Raw genomic sequence first — 16,780 nt, 5'->3', positions numbered from 1 at the left:
TATGGTAGTGGTGGGAAAGATGCTGGGTATAGAGACCTGAGTGCCTCTTCCCACAGAAAGACACTCATTAAATTATGAAATCTTTCTGTCTCTTTTTCCTCATTTGTAAAACATGAACTATAGTGCTGGTTTCTAAGTAGCTTCAGGATCATTGGAAAAAATATCATGAGTTTACACAGATTGACATAATTGTCTTCTTCCAGTTGTATATTGGTATCCTAACAATCCAAAATAAAAACCACAGTTGTCATTAGGACTGATGCCAGATTAATGTCATGTTTTCTATCTTGTTCTTATCATCTCCAGATTACAGAGGAAAAAAATTGCAGGACAAGACACTAAAGTTTCTTGCCCAAGAATCCATCCATAACTAGCCAGCGATAAGACTCAAACTTACAAGCACTGCTGCTCCAAATTCATGCTAAATGCAAATTACAATGGAATCCTGGTCTCTGATCAGTAGGGTGTCTTTAGTTTCCAATGAAGATGTGAGCTTGATCACCCTGGAGCCTAAGATTATACCATATGCTTTCCCTTCTGCTCCCATTCTTCTGTAGCTTGTCAGAATCTCAACAAGCTGCCTTTCTGCCCAAGACACTGATGGTAGTAAGCCTAAGTTCCTGCCTTCTAGTATCCAAATTCCTCTTAAATCAAGATCAAGTGTTCTTGGTTATCATCACACAGGAGAGTGAGACAAGCTGTAGCCATATTCTGGGGCTGCCATGGCACATGTAGTAGCTTAAACATCAGGAGTTTTGTGTTTCACAGTTTGGAAGACTAGAGGTCTACGATTAGAGTGTCAGCAGCATTAGCCTCCTGAGTAGAGTGAGACATGGATTTCCCCCTCCCCCACTCTAGACATTTGCCTTCAATCTATGGTGTTCTTTATAGATGGATGCCATTCTCCCTGTGTCTTCATGCCATCTATCCTGTTTATGCCTTTCCTCTTCACATGTCCAAGATATAAGAACACCAGTAATATAGAAGGGTCCATTATACTCTAGTATGGCCTTACCTCATTTTAACCAATTCCATTTACAGTAACCCTGTTTCCATATAATGGCATATTTTGGGAAACTGAGAAAGAGATTAGGTCTTGAATATAGGAATTTAGATTAAATGCAATCTAACTGACATCAATCAATAATCTCAACACCCTTTTGTCTGAAATCTTTGAGATAGCTCTAATTTGGATTGATAACTAAATCATATTAAACAATATGTTTTAGAAAACATTAATATATGCCCTGATAGTGAAACAATGGCTCTTCCTCTATCCTTTCATAGATCATTGGTGTTCCAGGTCAGGTTGCCCTTCTCTAGTTTGCCAGCACTTGAGTATAGATGTCCAGTCTATATATCCACGGCTCTTTGAACCATATGTTGTCTAAAAGCTGAGCTTTGTGAGTTTATGTGAAGTTTTCCTCAGCAAAGCAGGAATAAAGATATTAAATAAGTAGAAAAAGAGGGTTTGAAGCCAGAGTGAGAAAATATAATAACCAAATGAATAGAATAAAGAGGATTTAAAAAGATCTGACCATACCTAACACCAGAATCAAGTAAATGCTCAAATGGAGAACCATATCCCTTGTTGCTGGCATAGAATTTGTTTATGTTGTCCAATAAATGCTGTAGCTGGGTTGGAAGCAGCATTCTGGATCCCTTCCACAATTTTCCTATGTGGCCACTTTTCATGCCTGACTTTCTCTTCAACTACTCATTAGAATATCCATTCTACTCTAAAGTCTAATTTTTCAAACTATGAAAAAGCAATCTTCCTACTTTATAAACAAAGACAACATCCAAGGGTTACCAAGGACACATATTTTTAGCTTTCTTTACAGTGTACTTGTCATTAGAACAAGTAAACTAATCTGCTTTCTTAAATGTCTCTGATGAAAATAGATGTTATATTAAATTTCTATTTTATTTTGGCAAAAGTTTAGTTTGAGTTACTAAGTATGAGAGACTATGATACTTTGATCTTTCTTCATTTTAATTTTTAACAATATTTTATTTTATGGGTATGGGTGTTTTATATGTCTGTGAACCACATGGGGTACCATGTGGACAGTGGGAACTGAATTAAGGTCCCCTAGAAGAGCATCAAGTGCTCTTAACTGCGGACCCATCTCTCCAGGCCAATGATTTTAATTCGGGTTTGTCATTAAACCCAATACACTATTTTTTTCAGGATTTGTTTATTACTTAGTTTTGAAATTATAATTTAATTACATTTTTCCTTCCCTTTCCTCTCTGTGAACCCTCTCAGATGTCTTTCCTTCTTCCTTTTCAGATGTATGACCTATTTTTCACTAATTATTATTCATACATGTATATGTTAGTATGTACATATATATTCCTAGATATAACCTGGTCAGTCTGTAAAATGTTACTTGTATGTATTTCAAGGCTGACCATTTGACACTGTTATTTATGCTTTTCCCTGAAAAAGTCTACTTCTCCAGATCCTAGTTTTCCTTAGTTATTTATATTTCTATTATATTATAGTTCTTGAGACCTCATGGACTTTTCTCCATCCAGTTTGGCATGATCAATGGTGGCATCCTTGTTCAGATCCCTTTGGAGCAATCATGTTGATGAGATTCTGCAGGAATAGTTTTTGATATTACTAGGAGACACAATTTCCCAGCAAACTTCTTAATCCTCTTCTACAATGTTTCCTAAGCCTTGAGTGTAGGAATGTTTTCTAGATGAATTCATTTTAGGACTGGGATCTACAACTGCATTTTGATTGGTTTCATTTTTTTAGTGATCTTTTTTCTTTCTTTCTTTCCTTCTCTCTTTCTTTTTTGAAAAAACCGTTTCCTTGATGAGGGGTGGAGATTATACTTTCTGTGGACATAAAGACAAATGTTTTCAGATTGTTGTTAAGGATTATGTGCATTTAGTAAATTAGTGATTGTAGATTCTCCTCCAGAGACCATAATTTCACAAGCACTGAGTAATTATCTGTTTCCAGTACCAATCATGGTCTCTCCTCTGCTGAGTGTGTCTTAAGTCCTATTAAAGAACTTTTGGCTACTGCCAATGTCCACATGTCATCACTGAACCCTTGGGGTTATAGTGTTATATTTATCGTTGATGAGGCTCATAGGCAGCATAAGCACGTAGAACTGTTGGTTGTCTCTCTCTTTGGAAGCTTGCATGGGACCTTCTGGTACCATAAAAGTAGCTCTTCAGGGAGGGCCTTTCAGGTCACTTCCAGTCAAGGAGTCTCTGCACTGTTTCTTAATTATATGTTGTCTTCAGCAATAGACATTTTTTAATCTTTATTAACTTGAATATTTCTTATTTACATTTCGATTGTTATTCCCCTTCCCAGTTTCCAGGACAACATCCTGCTAACCCCTCCCCCTCCCCTTCTATATGGATGTTCCCCTCCCGATCCTCCCCCCATTACCACCCTCCTTCCATCAATCACGTTCACTGGAGGTTCAGTCTTCGCAGGACCTAGGGCTTCCCCTTCCACTGGTGCTGTTACTAGGCTATTCATTGCTACCTATGCAGTTGGAGCCCAGGGTCAGTCCATGTATATAGTCTTTGGGTAGTGGCTTAGTCCCTGGAAGCTCTGGTTGCTTGGCATTGTTGTTCATATGAGGTCTCGAGCTCCTTTGAGCTCTTCAAGTCCTTTCTCTGATTCCTTCAATGGGGTCTCCTTCTCAGTTCAGTGGTTTGGTGCTGGCATTCGCCTATGTATTTGCTGTATTCTGGCTGTGTCTCTCAGGAGAGATCTACATCCGGTTCCTGTCGGCCTGCACTTCTATGCTTCATCCATCTTATCTAGATTGGTGGGTGTATATGTATGGGCCACATGTGGGGCAGGCTCTGAATGGGTGTTCCTTCTGCCTCTGTTCTAAACTTTGCCTCCCTATTCCCTGCCAAGGATATTCTTGTTCCCCTTTTAAAGAAGGAGTGAAGCATTCGCATTTTGGTCATCCTTCTTGAGTTTCATGTGTTCTGTGCATCTAGGGTAATTCGAGCATTTGGGCTAATATCCACTTATCAATGAGTGCATACCATGTGTGTTTTTCTGTGATTGGGTTACCTCACTCAGGATGATATTTTCCAGTTCCATCCATTTGCCTATGAATTTCATAAAGTCATTGTTTTTGTTTTTGTTTTTTTTACTTTTTTTTTTTACTTTTTTTTTATTAACTTGAGTATTTCTAATATACATTTCGAGTGTTATTCCCTTTTCCGGTTTCTGGGCAAACATCCCCCTCCCCCCTCCCCTTCCTTATGGGTGTTCCCCTCCCAACCCTCCCCCCATTGCCGCCCTCCCCCCAACAGTCTAGTTCACTGGTGGTTCAGTCTTAGCAGGACCCATGGCTTCCCCTTCCACTGGTGCTCTTACTAGGATATTCATTGCTACCTATGAGGTCAGAGTCCAAGGTCAGTCCATGTATAGTCTTTAGGTAGTGGCTTAGTCCCTGGAAGCTCTGGTTGCTTGGTATTGTTGTACATATGGGGTCTCGAGCCCCTTCAAGCTCTTCCAGTTCTTTCTCTGATTCCTTCAACGGGGGTCTCAGTTCTCTATTCTCAGTTCAGTGGTTTGCTGCAGGCATTCACCTCTGTATTTGCTGTATTCTGGCTGTGTCTCTCAGGAGCGATCTCCATCCGGCTCCTGTCAGCCTGCACTTCTTTGCTTCATCCATCTTGTCTAATTGGGTGGCTGTATATGTATGGGCCACATGTGGGGCAGGCTCTGAAGGTGTTCCTTCAGTCTCTGTTTTAATCTTTGCCTCTCTATTCCCTGCCAAGGGTATTCTTTTTCCCCTTTTAAAGGAGGAGTGAAGCATTCACATTTTGATCATCCGTCTTGAGTTTCATTTGTTCTAGGCATCTAGCGTAATTCAAGCATTTGGGCTAATAGCCACTTATCAATGAGTGCATACCATGTGTGTCTTTCTGTGATTGGATTACCTCACTCAGGATGATATTTTCCAGTTCCATCCATTTGCCTATGAATTTCATAAAGTCATTGTTTTTGATAGCTGAGTAATATTCCATTGTGTAGATGTACCACATTTTCTGTATCCATTCCTCTGTTGAAGGGCATCTGGGTTCTTTCCAGCTTCTGGCTATTATAAATAAGGCTGCAAAGAACATAGTGGAGTATGTGTCTTTGTTATATGTTGGGGCATCTTTTGGGTATATGCCCAAGAGAGGTATAGCTTGGTTCTCAGGTAATTCAATGTCCAATTTTCTGAGGAACCTCCAGACTGATTTCCAGAATGGTTTTACCAGTCTGCAATCCCACCAACAATGGAGGACTGTTCCTCTTTCTCCACATCCTCGCCAGCATCTGCTATCACCTGAGTTCTTGATCTTAGCCATTCTCACTGGTGTGAGGTGAAATCTCAGGGTTGTTTTGATTTGAATTTCCCTTATGACTAAAGATGTTGAACATTTATTCAGGTGTTTCTCAGTCATTCGGCATTCCTCAGCTGTGAATTCTTTGTTTAGCTCTGAACCCCATTTTTAATAGGGTTATTTGTCTCCCTGCAGTCTAACTTCTTAAGTTCTTTGTATATTTTGGATATAAGCCCTCTATCAGTTGTAGGATTAGTAAAGATCTTTTCCCAATCTGTTGGTTGCCGTTTTGTCCTAACAACAGTGTCCTTTGCCTTACAGAAGCTTTGCAGTTTTATGAGATCCCATTTGTTGATTCTTGATCTTAGAGCATAAGCCATTGGTGTTTTGTTCAGGAAATTTTCTCCAGTGCCCATGTGTTTGAGTTGCTTCCCCAGTTTTTCTTCTATTAGTTTGAGTGTATCTGGTTTGATGTGGAGGTCCTTGATCCACTTGAACTAAAGTTTTGTACAGGGTGATAAGCATAGATAGATATGCATTCTTCTACATACTGACCTCCAGTTGAACCAGCACCATTTGCTGAAAATGCTATCTTTTTTCCATTGGATGGTTTTGGCTCCTTTGTCAAAATCAAGTGACCATAGGTGTGTGGGTTCATTTCTGGGTCTTCAATTCTATTCCACTGGTCTATCTGTCTCTGTCTGTACCAATACCATGCAGTTTTTATCACTATTACTCTGTAATACTGCTTCAGTTCAGGGATAGTGATTCCCCCAGAAGTCCTTTTATTGTTGAGGATAGTTTTAGCTATACTAGGTTTTTTGTTATTCCAGATGAATTTGGAAATTGTTCTGTCTAACTCTGAAGAATTGGATTGTTATTTTGATGGGCATTGCCTTGAATCTGTAGATCGCTTTTGGTAAAATGGCCATTTTTCCTATATTAATCCTGCCAATCCATGAGCATGGGAGATCTTTCCATCTTCTGAGGTCTTCTTCAATTTCTTTCTTCAGAGGCTTGAAGTTCTTATCATACAGACCTTTTATTTGCCTGATTAAAGTCACACCGAGGTATTTTATATTATTTGGGACTATTATGAAGGGTGTCGTTTCCCTAATTTCTTTCTTGGCTTGTTTCTCTTTTGTGTAGAGGAAGGCTACTGATTTATTTGAGTTAATTTTATACCCAGCCACTTTGCTGAAGGTGTTTATCAGGTTTAGTAGTTCTCTGGTGGAACTTTTGGGATCACTTAAATATACTATCATATCATCTGCAAATAGTGATATTCTGACTTCTTTTTTTCCAGTCTATATCCCCATGTGTCCAAATTAACAAAATCAGAAATTAAAAGGGAGACATAACTACAGAATCAGAGGAAATTCAAAAATCATCAGACCCTACTATGAAAGCCTATATTCAACAAAACTTAAAAATCTGCAGGAAATGGACAATTTCCTAGACAGATACCAGGTACTGAAGTTAAATCAGGAACAGATAAACCATTTAAACAACCCCATAACTACTAACAAAATAAAAGAAGTCATTAAAGTTCTCCCAACCAAAAAGAGCCCAGGTTCAGACGGTTTCAGTGCAGAATTCTATCAGACCTTCATAGAAGACCTCATACCAATACTATCCAAACTATTCCACAAAATTGAAACAGGTGGAGCTCTACTGAATTCCTTCTATGAAGCCACAATTACTCTTATACCTAAACCACACAAAGACCCAACAAAGAAAGAGAAATTCAGACCAATTTCCCTTATTAATATTGACGCAAAAATACTCAATAAAATGTTGGCAAACCAAATCCAAGATCACATCAAAATAATCATCCACCATGATCAAGTAGGCTTCATCCCAGGCATGCAGGGATGGTTTAATATACGGAAAATCATCAATGTAATCCATTATATAAAAAAAACTGAAAGAACAAAACCACATGATCATTTCATTAGATGCTGAGAAAGCATTTGACAAAATTCAACATCCCTAATGATAAAAATCCTGGAAAGAATAGGAATTCAAGGCCCATACCTGAACATAGTAAAAGCCATATACAGCAAACCAGTAGCTAACATTAAACTAAATGGAAAGAAACTTGAAGCAATCCCACTAAAATCAGGGACTAGACAAGGCTGCCCACTCTCTCCCTACTTATTCAATATAGTTCTTGAAGTTCTAGCCAGAGCAATCAGACAACAAAAAGAGATCAAGGGGATACAGATTGGAAAAGCAATAGACATTTATCTTCCACCTCTCAGACGTAATGCCATTAGGCTATAAATAACCCTGTAACAACTCAAAAGAGTTGTTCCTGAGCCTTGAGTGTAGGAATGTTTGGTACTGGTGTCTGGTACTGATGTTTTTGTCAAGTGATCTTTGCTCCTGGAGCCCAGATGAAGAAAGTTTATTAAAACTACATATGTATAAATACCAAATTGCATGTATTATAGGTTTTTTAGTCAACAGTTAATAGTATAATTCCTGTGGCCTTCAGATCACTTCTATCAAGATGGGAGGTGAGTAAAAAGGAATAGAAGAATGTCTTTTTTTTTAACTCACAATAGCCAACATCTAACTCAAGAACAAAGACCATTATATAGCTCTAGTATTCATGCTAGCCTTGAACTCATGGAGGTCTGCCTGCCTCTGCCTCCCACATGTTGGGTTACAGGCATAAGACACTTATGCCCTAACATTTCCCACTCTCTATCTATTATGGAGTTGTCCATGTTTCTTTTGTAGCCAAAAGTCTGGATTATTCAACATATTGGACCCTTGTAACATTTCTGGTAACTAAAATACTCAATGACTTTCTACCCACTTTTACCAGTGAAAACAAAGTGTAAGCCTGCTTCTTCCTGAAGCCAACTCACCATTCCTCTTTTCCCAGTAGAAACATTCTTTCTGGTTTCCTTTACTTTCCTCATTGTCACACACTACAGTGTATGCATTTATGTATGTATGTACGTTTTATTTCCTAATGAAATGTCACAATTCAAATAAATGGGGAGCTAACCATTCCTTTTACACTACCCTCCAACTCCGCACTGCTTATCTTAGTACCTGCTGTGTTGCCTTCGAAGCACTATCCTGCAATGTACAATGTGTTTCCTGTCTCCATTTAGTAATCTTGATCTCAATCAATCATCTTGTGATTTATTTCAACATGTCTTTGTTGTCCTACTACTAATGACATCATGGGAGACCCAAAGTGATAGCTCTGAGCCATCAAAGGTAGGAAACATTAGTTCAGTTCTGGGTACCATCCAGAATGACAATTCTAGATGTATCCTTTTGTATCTATGGTTTTTCTACCAAAACCCAGAAACTTAATTGTTGTCATCATTGGTGAGACTGTAGAATAGGAAAACAGCTAATCTAGAGATGATGAGGGATTTGAGTAAGGGCCCATCTTAATCTTCAAGGCCACTGAGAAGCCCTCTCAAGTCCACAGTGTACTAATGTAAACAGTCTGCACTCCCCTGAGTTTTCAAGCATTACACACAACTGTCCTACCCCTGGAAGCAAATGGCAGGTTTATTCATCCATGCACTCCATGCCTAAGCCTTATCTAGGGCCCTCATCTGTGCTATAAATAGTCAAGAGGGGGCTTCTCTGTCCCTGGATGATGTCCAGGGGTAGGGACCACAAACTTCCCTATACTCTTCACTTCGTTGCTGAATAAAATAACTTGTCACTGTTTGGAACTCATGAAGAAACAACTATCAGAGCCATTAGTCACAATAGTCACCCAGAATCTCCAGGAACACTCTCTGTCAAGAGACAGCATGGATACAATAGGGTCCCTGGCCCAGCAGACTTAATCAGAGGTTCTGTCTCCAGGTCACTATAGCACTGAAGCTTGTACCCTATGCCCTCTCTTCACACTCCAAGCTAGGGGTGCCTCTTGAGTTCAAGCCTAGGTCCCTCGTGGGAGGGTCACAGAATCAGCACAGAACTCTCTGGAGATGGGAGCCTTTAATGCAGCACATACTTTGTCATACACAGGGACAACAATAATAAGCAAGTGCTGATGGAGGGTCTTCATTCTTGAAGTTAGCACAGAAAAGAACAAGAAAAAGTGTTACCCCCATAATGACTGTGGTATATTCCTTTGCTTTTCTGTATCTGTAAAATCAGGAACTCCATTTTCTTGTTTAAAATAATAGTGATACTTTTTAAATAGAAAAAATAATAGTATATATTAATTGTACACAGTAATATGTGACTTAAGGGCATTTTAACACAAGTATGTGTCGTGCCCACCTCGGCCAGCAAGGAAGACGCAACACGGTCGGATTCTTCTCAACAGCCTTTATTGCAGGACCACCTTCATTGCTGATACGGGGACCTCGAGCGGCAAAAGCACTCGCCTTATATACACAATAGGCTGAGGCTATGCTAATTGTCCTCCAGGGATTGGCAGAGCATGTATCACCCCACCGTCACCCCTGCTACTTGTCCTCCAAGGATTGGCAGAGCATGAATCGCCTCATTAGCATGGTACTGCCTTGGCCAGACTGATGGCAGGTGCAAAACCCATGCATGTGCAGTACTGCTGTGTCACAGGAGGGCGCCGGATCACCTCATTATCCTACAGCTGCCCTGGCAAGGGGACAAGCCTGTGCATGTGCGATAAGTTGTTTACACAGGTGGGACTGGATGTCGGCGCCATCTTTGCTCCACCGCGCCACTCCCCACAAGTATGGATTGCATGTTGACACATTTGTTTTCCCATGCCCCTGTGTCCTTCCCTTCCCCCCTCCTCACCTTTTATATTCCCCATTGTTCCCCTACGGAGTCTGACTTCTACTGTCTTGTCGTCATGCATGATTTGTGAACCTGCTTAAAATCTAGGAACCACCTGTTAATTTCTAGTTGTATCTATTTTCCTCCAAATAATATAACTTTACTCTTTTATGGCTGAAAACAATCTTATTATTTCTTGATCCAATTCTCTGATGGCTAGGTAGACTGTTTCTATAGCTTAACTGTGGTGACTAGCACTGCAGCAGGTGCTCAAGCATCTCTGTGATGTGTTTGGCTTGGAGTCCTTGGGCCAGGTTACCCAAACTTGTATAGCTGGGTCACACTGAAGGTCTGTTTTGAGTTTTCTGCTAAATTTCTATTCGGAGCTCCAAAGTAGCAGAACTAGCTTGTTTCCCACAGCAGTATAAACAGATTCCTTTTGCACAGATCATTGCCAATGTTTTTTTTTTTTTTTTTGGTTCTTTTTTTTCGGAGCTGGGGACCGAACCCAGGGCCTTGCGCTTCCTAGGTAAGCGCTCTACCACTGAGCTAAATCCCCAGCCTGCCAATGTTTTTCTTTTGTTTTCTTAATAACTGTCATTCTGACACCAGTGAGATAGGATATCAATGCAGTTTTAATTTGTATTTCCCCAGTGGTTAAGGATATTAAGCACTGTTAAAAGCCCTTATTGGCCATTTGGTTTTTGTTTTTCATTTTTCTTTTTACCTCCCAATTCATAGTTTTAGCCTATTGGTGACTGGGTAGTTTGTTTTCTTATTAATTGGGTTTCCGAGGACTCTCTGTAGTCTACATATTCTCTGTCAAAAGATTTTCTCACATCCTGCAGGCTATCTCTCAGCCAATGATTTCCTTTGTAATACAGAAGCTTTTCAGTTTTATGCAGAACTATTTATTAGCCTTATTTTTTTAGGCAACTAGACTCCATTCAGATAGCCCTTGCCTGTGTCTGTGTCTTGGAAATTTGACCTACTTTTTCCTCTAACAGTTTAAAACTTTCCACTGTTGCATTGAGACCCATCTGCACTTGAGTTTTGTACAGGATAAGAGATATGCATCATTTAATTCTTCTACATCCATCAGCATGTAAACAATTGTCCCAGAGTCATTTACTGATGAGGCAGTCTTTACTCCATCCATAGTTTTGACACCTTTATTAAAATCAGGTGGTTGTGTCTACAGAGGTTTATATCTGAGACTTCTATTCCATTATGTTTCTGCCAGCACCATCTTATTTTTGTTGCAGAATAACTTGAGATCAGATATGGTGATGCCTCTGGCAGTATTATTTTTGTTTACAGTCATTTTATTATCCAGAGTCTTTTGCATTTCCATATAAATTTTAAGATGGTCTCCTATCTTTGTGGATAATGGCTTTAGGATTTTGATGGAGATGCCACTGAACCTACAGATAGTTTTCTGGCAGTACAGTAACTTTCCAAATATTAAGTATTCCAATCTATGATTATGGGAGGTCTTTCCATCTTCTAACATCTATTGTTTTTCCTTTGGTAGTTTAAAGTTTTCATTATGAAGGTCTTTCACTTCCTTGTGTAGGGGAGAAGCAGAACTAATATAAGACCTGGAAGCCAGCAGGAAGGGCTGTGAAATGTTAGTGACTGCTGGGGATGAGGGCTTCATTTTCTTCAAAGCTGTAGCCACCGATGAGATTCCTTTGCTTCAGTCAATAACTTCCCACCCATGTGCTGTCAAGAGCTTCTAGTTAAACTAAATGGACTTAATCAAAAGAGAGAACATAGAAGAAAAAACACATGACAGAAGGAAGGGCTTTGTTGGGAAGATTCAGCAGAGAAGGGAGGAATGAAAGATGGAAATGGGGGTGAAAGTGACTAAAATTCACTATACAAAAGTATAAAACTATCAAACAACAAGGAACTTTAAAATAAATAACAGGATGTCTCCAGGCTGCTCTGGGCATGTGCCGAGGGCTCTTTTCTGATGCATCTTCCCTTCCTTAGAGGTTGCCAAAGATAGCAATTCTCCCTCCCTTTCCTTTCCTCCCCCTTTCTCCAATTACTCCCCCGCTCTGCTCCCTCTCTCCCTTCCCATCCCTCCTCTTTTCCTCTCTCTCCCTTCCCTCCCCTCTCCTTCCTTCTCCCATCTCTGTTACAGAGAGTACTGTCAACATAAAAGTTTTCCCTTGAATTTTATTACAATATCTTTTGAACACCTGCCATGTGAATGAGGTGCTGTGTTGAGCCCTGTAGATGTTTAAAGATGACTCAGCATGCAGGGGAATCCATCCCAGAGGAAAGCTGGGCATGAGGGAAAAAAATGCTTTCTATGATTCACACGTAGAGAATGAGCTTGAGCCCAACAAGAATTGCTAAAAAAGAAATCAGCATGCAGATCTGGTGTCTATTATCCTGGCCACAACCAGAGTGGATGACTTTAAATAAAGGTATGATTTCCAGGGTCTTCCAGAATTCCTAGAAAAAGTCCAAGGTAATTCAGTAAGGTTAGTTTTAGAGGCCATCCTCTAATCAGTCTTTCTGTCAGAGAGATAATTGTTAATTCTATTGTCCCTGCTGCCCACAGGCAGAAATGAACAGTGGGTATGGCATTGGCACACAGCATAGAGAGGCCTACTCTATGGTACCATCACACTAAAGCCTTGGCCAACCTATCACAAGCAGGTTGGGATGTCCTATGGGCTAGATGGCCAGAGGAATAGCAGAGAACATGCTCAGCACCTTGGTGTTTTAGGGATTTGTTTGTTTGTTTTAATGCACAGTGGTGCTTTAGTTTTCTAAGAAGCGTATCTTTCTGGTTCCAAGACCAAATGAAGAATGTCATCTTTCTTCAAGCCATTCCTGTGCACTCTTAGCTACCCACCAGCCTGTTGCCTTTAACCTAAGGCACATGCTTAGTGTCCTCTGAACTTGAGCCAAAGGAACATGATTTCAGACAGATACCAATGGGGTGGGGTTGGGGGTGGGATTCAGTGTCCACTCATAGAGAATGGATGGAACTGACTTCTTTGAGAAGGTTCACTCTGACTGGGAAGTCATTTCACTCCTCTCCTGCCACCCAACACACAGGCCCACACTGAAGAAAAGGAGCTCATAAGAACAACAGACGAGTTAAACAGTAACTTCCTGAATATCTGTTAAAAAATGACAAGACCCATATATCCCATGAGACTTTGCCCTTGCTATTGCTTCCATCTCAGAAGTCTCCTTCCTTCATATGTGGTCACTGCTTCAAGACAAGGATAGATAACCTTATCAGTGACCAAAAGAGGTGTTTACTCAAGCTGCAGATGGGCACAAGGAAGGGTAAGAAATGGCTTTTTCCAAGGAATGTGTCACTTACTGAGCATGAGATTTTAGAGCTGCCCAGGGGCCGGCCGAGGATGGGAACACTGGGGCTGAGTATCGGATACCAGTCCTGGGAAGCAGTTCTTGCAGCAATCCTTCCCCACATCTCAAGTTGTACCTCTCTGCCTCCTACAAATACAGTGGTCCTTTAGAATTTTTTTCGTAGCCATTTTTATTGACCATGAGTTAATTCTCTATATTTGCAATGTATGTACATTACTTCTAAGGTACAGTTAAATTCTCAAGAAATGGATGGAAGAGAACAGCAAGTATAGAGCCAGGAGAGGAGCAGGTAAATGGAATGTGTTCCCGTGGCATTGGGCGCACCTGCAGTGCTACAAGATTCCACAGGGCTGTTGCTGCCCTGCTGAGGACAGAATTTACAGAGGGACAGAATCACTGAGGCATGTCACTGCACCATGGCTGTCAAGGAGCAGAAGTTCAGGATGAGTGTGTGTCAGTCCTCCTTACTGACCTGGAGCCAGCTTCTTTGCTTTAGTGCATTTGCCTTCTTCTAATGCAGTAGTCACATCTCTTGGGGCTGTTACTACTGCACAAGGTAATGTTTGCAAGATAATTAGCATAGCAAATGGTAGAAAGTCTCAATGAGGGCACCTAGTGAAAAGAAATTGCCTTTCTATAAATTAAGTTATCAAAAATTAGAGGGACGACTCATGTACTGTGTATTTGTAGCCCTTGATTGGGATTTTAGAAAAGATGCAAAAATCACCAGTGAGACAGGACTTACAGTGTGACCTCATTCTGCTTCCATAGGAGGCCTGGAAGTCCTCACTGGAGAAGGCGAGACAAGTCCTCAGGAAGTCCTCTACCATGGTAAGCAATCAGCTGATAGCATGCCAGCCCTTTCCTCGTCCTGCTCGCGTACTCCAAAAGCCAGAGGCTTCTCTGGACAAAGCCCAGGGATACTGTAATTGCTTTGGACCGAAATAGGAGCATGAGCTCATTTCCATTTTTTTCTCTTGTCCCTTCCCCCTGCCTCTGAGTCAGGCAAGATCAGCCCCAGGATTCTGACATTCAGGACTGGCTCCTCTGTAGTAGCTGTCATGCGTTTGGTGGCTTCAAACACTATCAAACACCGTGTCTACCCACTGAATGTCTATCCCTCCCCTGATGTGATGACCAGAGATGTCTCATGACATCACCAAGTTGAAAACCCATGCTTTCTGACAGACCATTATAGTAAAAGTTATGGCATCATCTCTTCCACTCTCTAAAGCACAATAGTATCAGGCAGTGCTTCATTTCACTGAGCCTCAGGTTTCCTGGCTGTGGAATTAGGACAATGATAGTCTCTCCTGTAAAAGGACTAATGGTCTTATATAGTCAAAGCACCTGCTACCTTGCTGAGGACTTCATCCTCAGTACCCAGTACCACCACTGCCATTTGTCCTCTTCGTAATAACTCTTTCTCAACAGACAGAAGAATGCTTAGTAAGAATCAGCCACTTAAGTATTTGACTTAGACTTCTTTTCTAAGAAATTACTGGAATTCTGCCTCAGCAATTACACTTTTAATTCTTGTAAGTGGAGCAAGTCAGTCCCAGTTAAAAGGGATGCAGGAAAGTAGGCTGGCTGCCGAGGCTGGTGACAGCACTCAGCAGCCATGAGAGTGCGAAGGCTTACCTCATCATTCACCATCAGGAAATGTGTCCATGTGTTATTGATTGAGCAGCAGTTAAACAAAGGGGAGGGAAATCACTTATCTCATAGCTGACCAGACTCAGCAAATAAAAATTATAAGATGCTCCAGTTAAATTTAAATAATAATCAGATTTACTCTGTGTGTCATATGAAAGCTTGCAGGGATCCTATGAGTTTTGAAGTATAAGGCTGATCTGAGTTAAATGGTAACACAGAGACATTTCTACGTAATTGATTAATCAATCATGATGTCAGCTTTGCCACTCACTGCCTAATTCACTCACTGAAAAATTAAAGGTTGGTAGTAGCCAGTTCATCTAGTCTGCTTTATATGTAGACTAAGAAGTTGAAACTACAAAATCTCCATGACCAGCACCTTCAGAGATCTGAGCAGAATTGAGAAAAATACAAGTCTGTCTTTTGTTCCTCTCGGTGACGGCTTAAGACTTATTTTAAGGCATTGTTTATTTTACTAGCAAAAACTGCCTTGGCACGAACTCAAAGGCTAATTAGGATTTTACATTTTTAAAATTTCTGTCACTAGTCTTGAAAGCATAATTGGTGAGACAGAAGTCTAATTTTAAAAAGCAAAAAAAAAAATCTATTAAATGTTTCAACAATTAAGAAAACATCTCAGAGGGTTGGGGATTTAGCTCAGTGGTAGAGCACTTGCCTAGCAAGTGCAAGGCCCTGGGTTCAGTTCTCAGCTCCGGAAAAAAAAAAAAAAGAAAAAAAGAAAAAAGAAAACATCCCTGAAGCTTCTCCCTGAGTATTTCCACTCTAGTTTAAAATTATCAAAGAAAAAAGTGTGAGTGCCTTTGAGTGTCTATTCAGGGGAGAGTGGCTGTAATTGATTCTACATGATGGTTAGTGGAATTACAGACCTACTAGCCACGACCCAGAGAGCAATGTGCAACATTTCATCTTCGCAGCCTTCTCCTGTGCAAGGAGGGGCAGGAGGGAGCAGGAGATATGGCTCAGAGGTTAAGAGCAGGTACTGCTCTTGCAGAGGACTGTAACATGGTTCCCAGCATCCCTGTCAGACAGCTTAAAATCTCCTGTACCTCCAGCTCCAGGGATTCTAACAACCTCCTTCGGCCTGTGAGGACATTGCACTCTCAAGTACAAACCCATACATAGACATGCATAGAAAGACAAAGCTAAAAACAAAAGGATTAATCTTTAGTAAAGGAGTTATCTTTTTAAAATTTTGGACTGGAGAAAAGTGTTTCACTGTCAAAGGAATCAAAAGCTTCAGAAAAGGTGTGGATCTCAGGGAAGCCCATGGAGGTCCCTCTGGAGCTTTTCATATATGTAAAAGAGAACATATATGTCAATTGTTTAGAATACCTGCTGTGGATATCTTGTTTAATTCCCACCCAAACAAACTAGATAGAGCTTTTCTCCTCGGTCTCATTCTAGAGAAGGCTGAGACACAATCATTTTCTCTATGTAGCTAGTGCATGAGCAATGCATTACATAAATCCAGAAATAGCTCTTTTTACATCCAATCACATCTGACCAGGCCTCCTCAGTGCTGAACATGAGCAGCACCTTTGTATTGGTCTCTGTGGATGTGAAATTATACTGGGGACAGCCTGTGCAGCTGTACACAAAACAATAAGCAGAGGCCTTTCTGGCCTAGTCACCTGGGAAGCTAACAAAC

The 16,780-nt window shown here is 40.6% G+C and overlaps 1 protein-coding gene across 7 annotated transcripts in view; it reads left to right on the top strand.

Moving 5' to 3' along the window:
* The window catches only part of Aoah (acyloxyacyl hydrolase), a 241,346-nt gene that overhangs the window by 80,883 nt on the left and 143,683 nt on the right, over positions 1-16,780 (top strand). For 5 of the 7 annotated variants that reach the window (XM_087591334.1, XM_087591331.1, XM_087591335.1 and 2 more), the window contains one exon: positions 14,227-14,286. Coding sequence is in view for 4 of the 7 variants with exons in the window: in XM_087591331.1 (XP_087447457.1) it covers positions 14,227-14,286 (60 nt within the window). In the remaining 3 variants the exon portion in view is untranslated. Of the gene's footprint in view, positions 1-13,173; positions 13,411-14,226; positions 14,287-16,780 lie in introns of those variants that run through there. The other 2 variants (XM_087591333.1, XM_087591336.1) reach the window with 2 other exon arrangements.

Source organism: Rattus norvegicus, chromosome 17 (assembly GCF_021556685.1).
Source record: "Rattus norvegicus strain SHRSP/BbbUtx chromosome 17, alternate assembly SHRSP_T2T, whole genome shotgun sequence".
Taxonomy (NCBI): Eukaryota; Metazoa; Chordata; class Mammalia; order Rodentia; family Muridae; genus Rattus; species Rattus norvegicus.
Note: the sequence above shows the minus strand (reverse complement) of the source record. Positions and strands in the feature narration are given on the sequence as shown.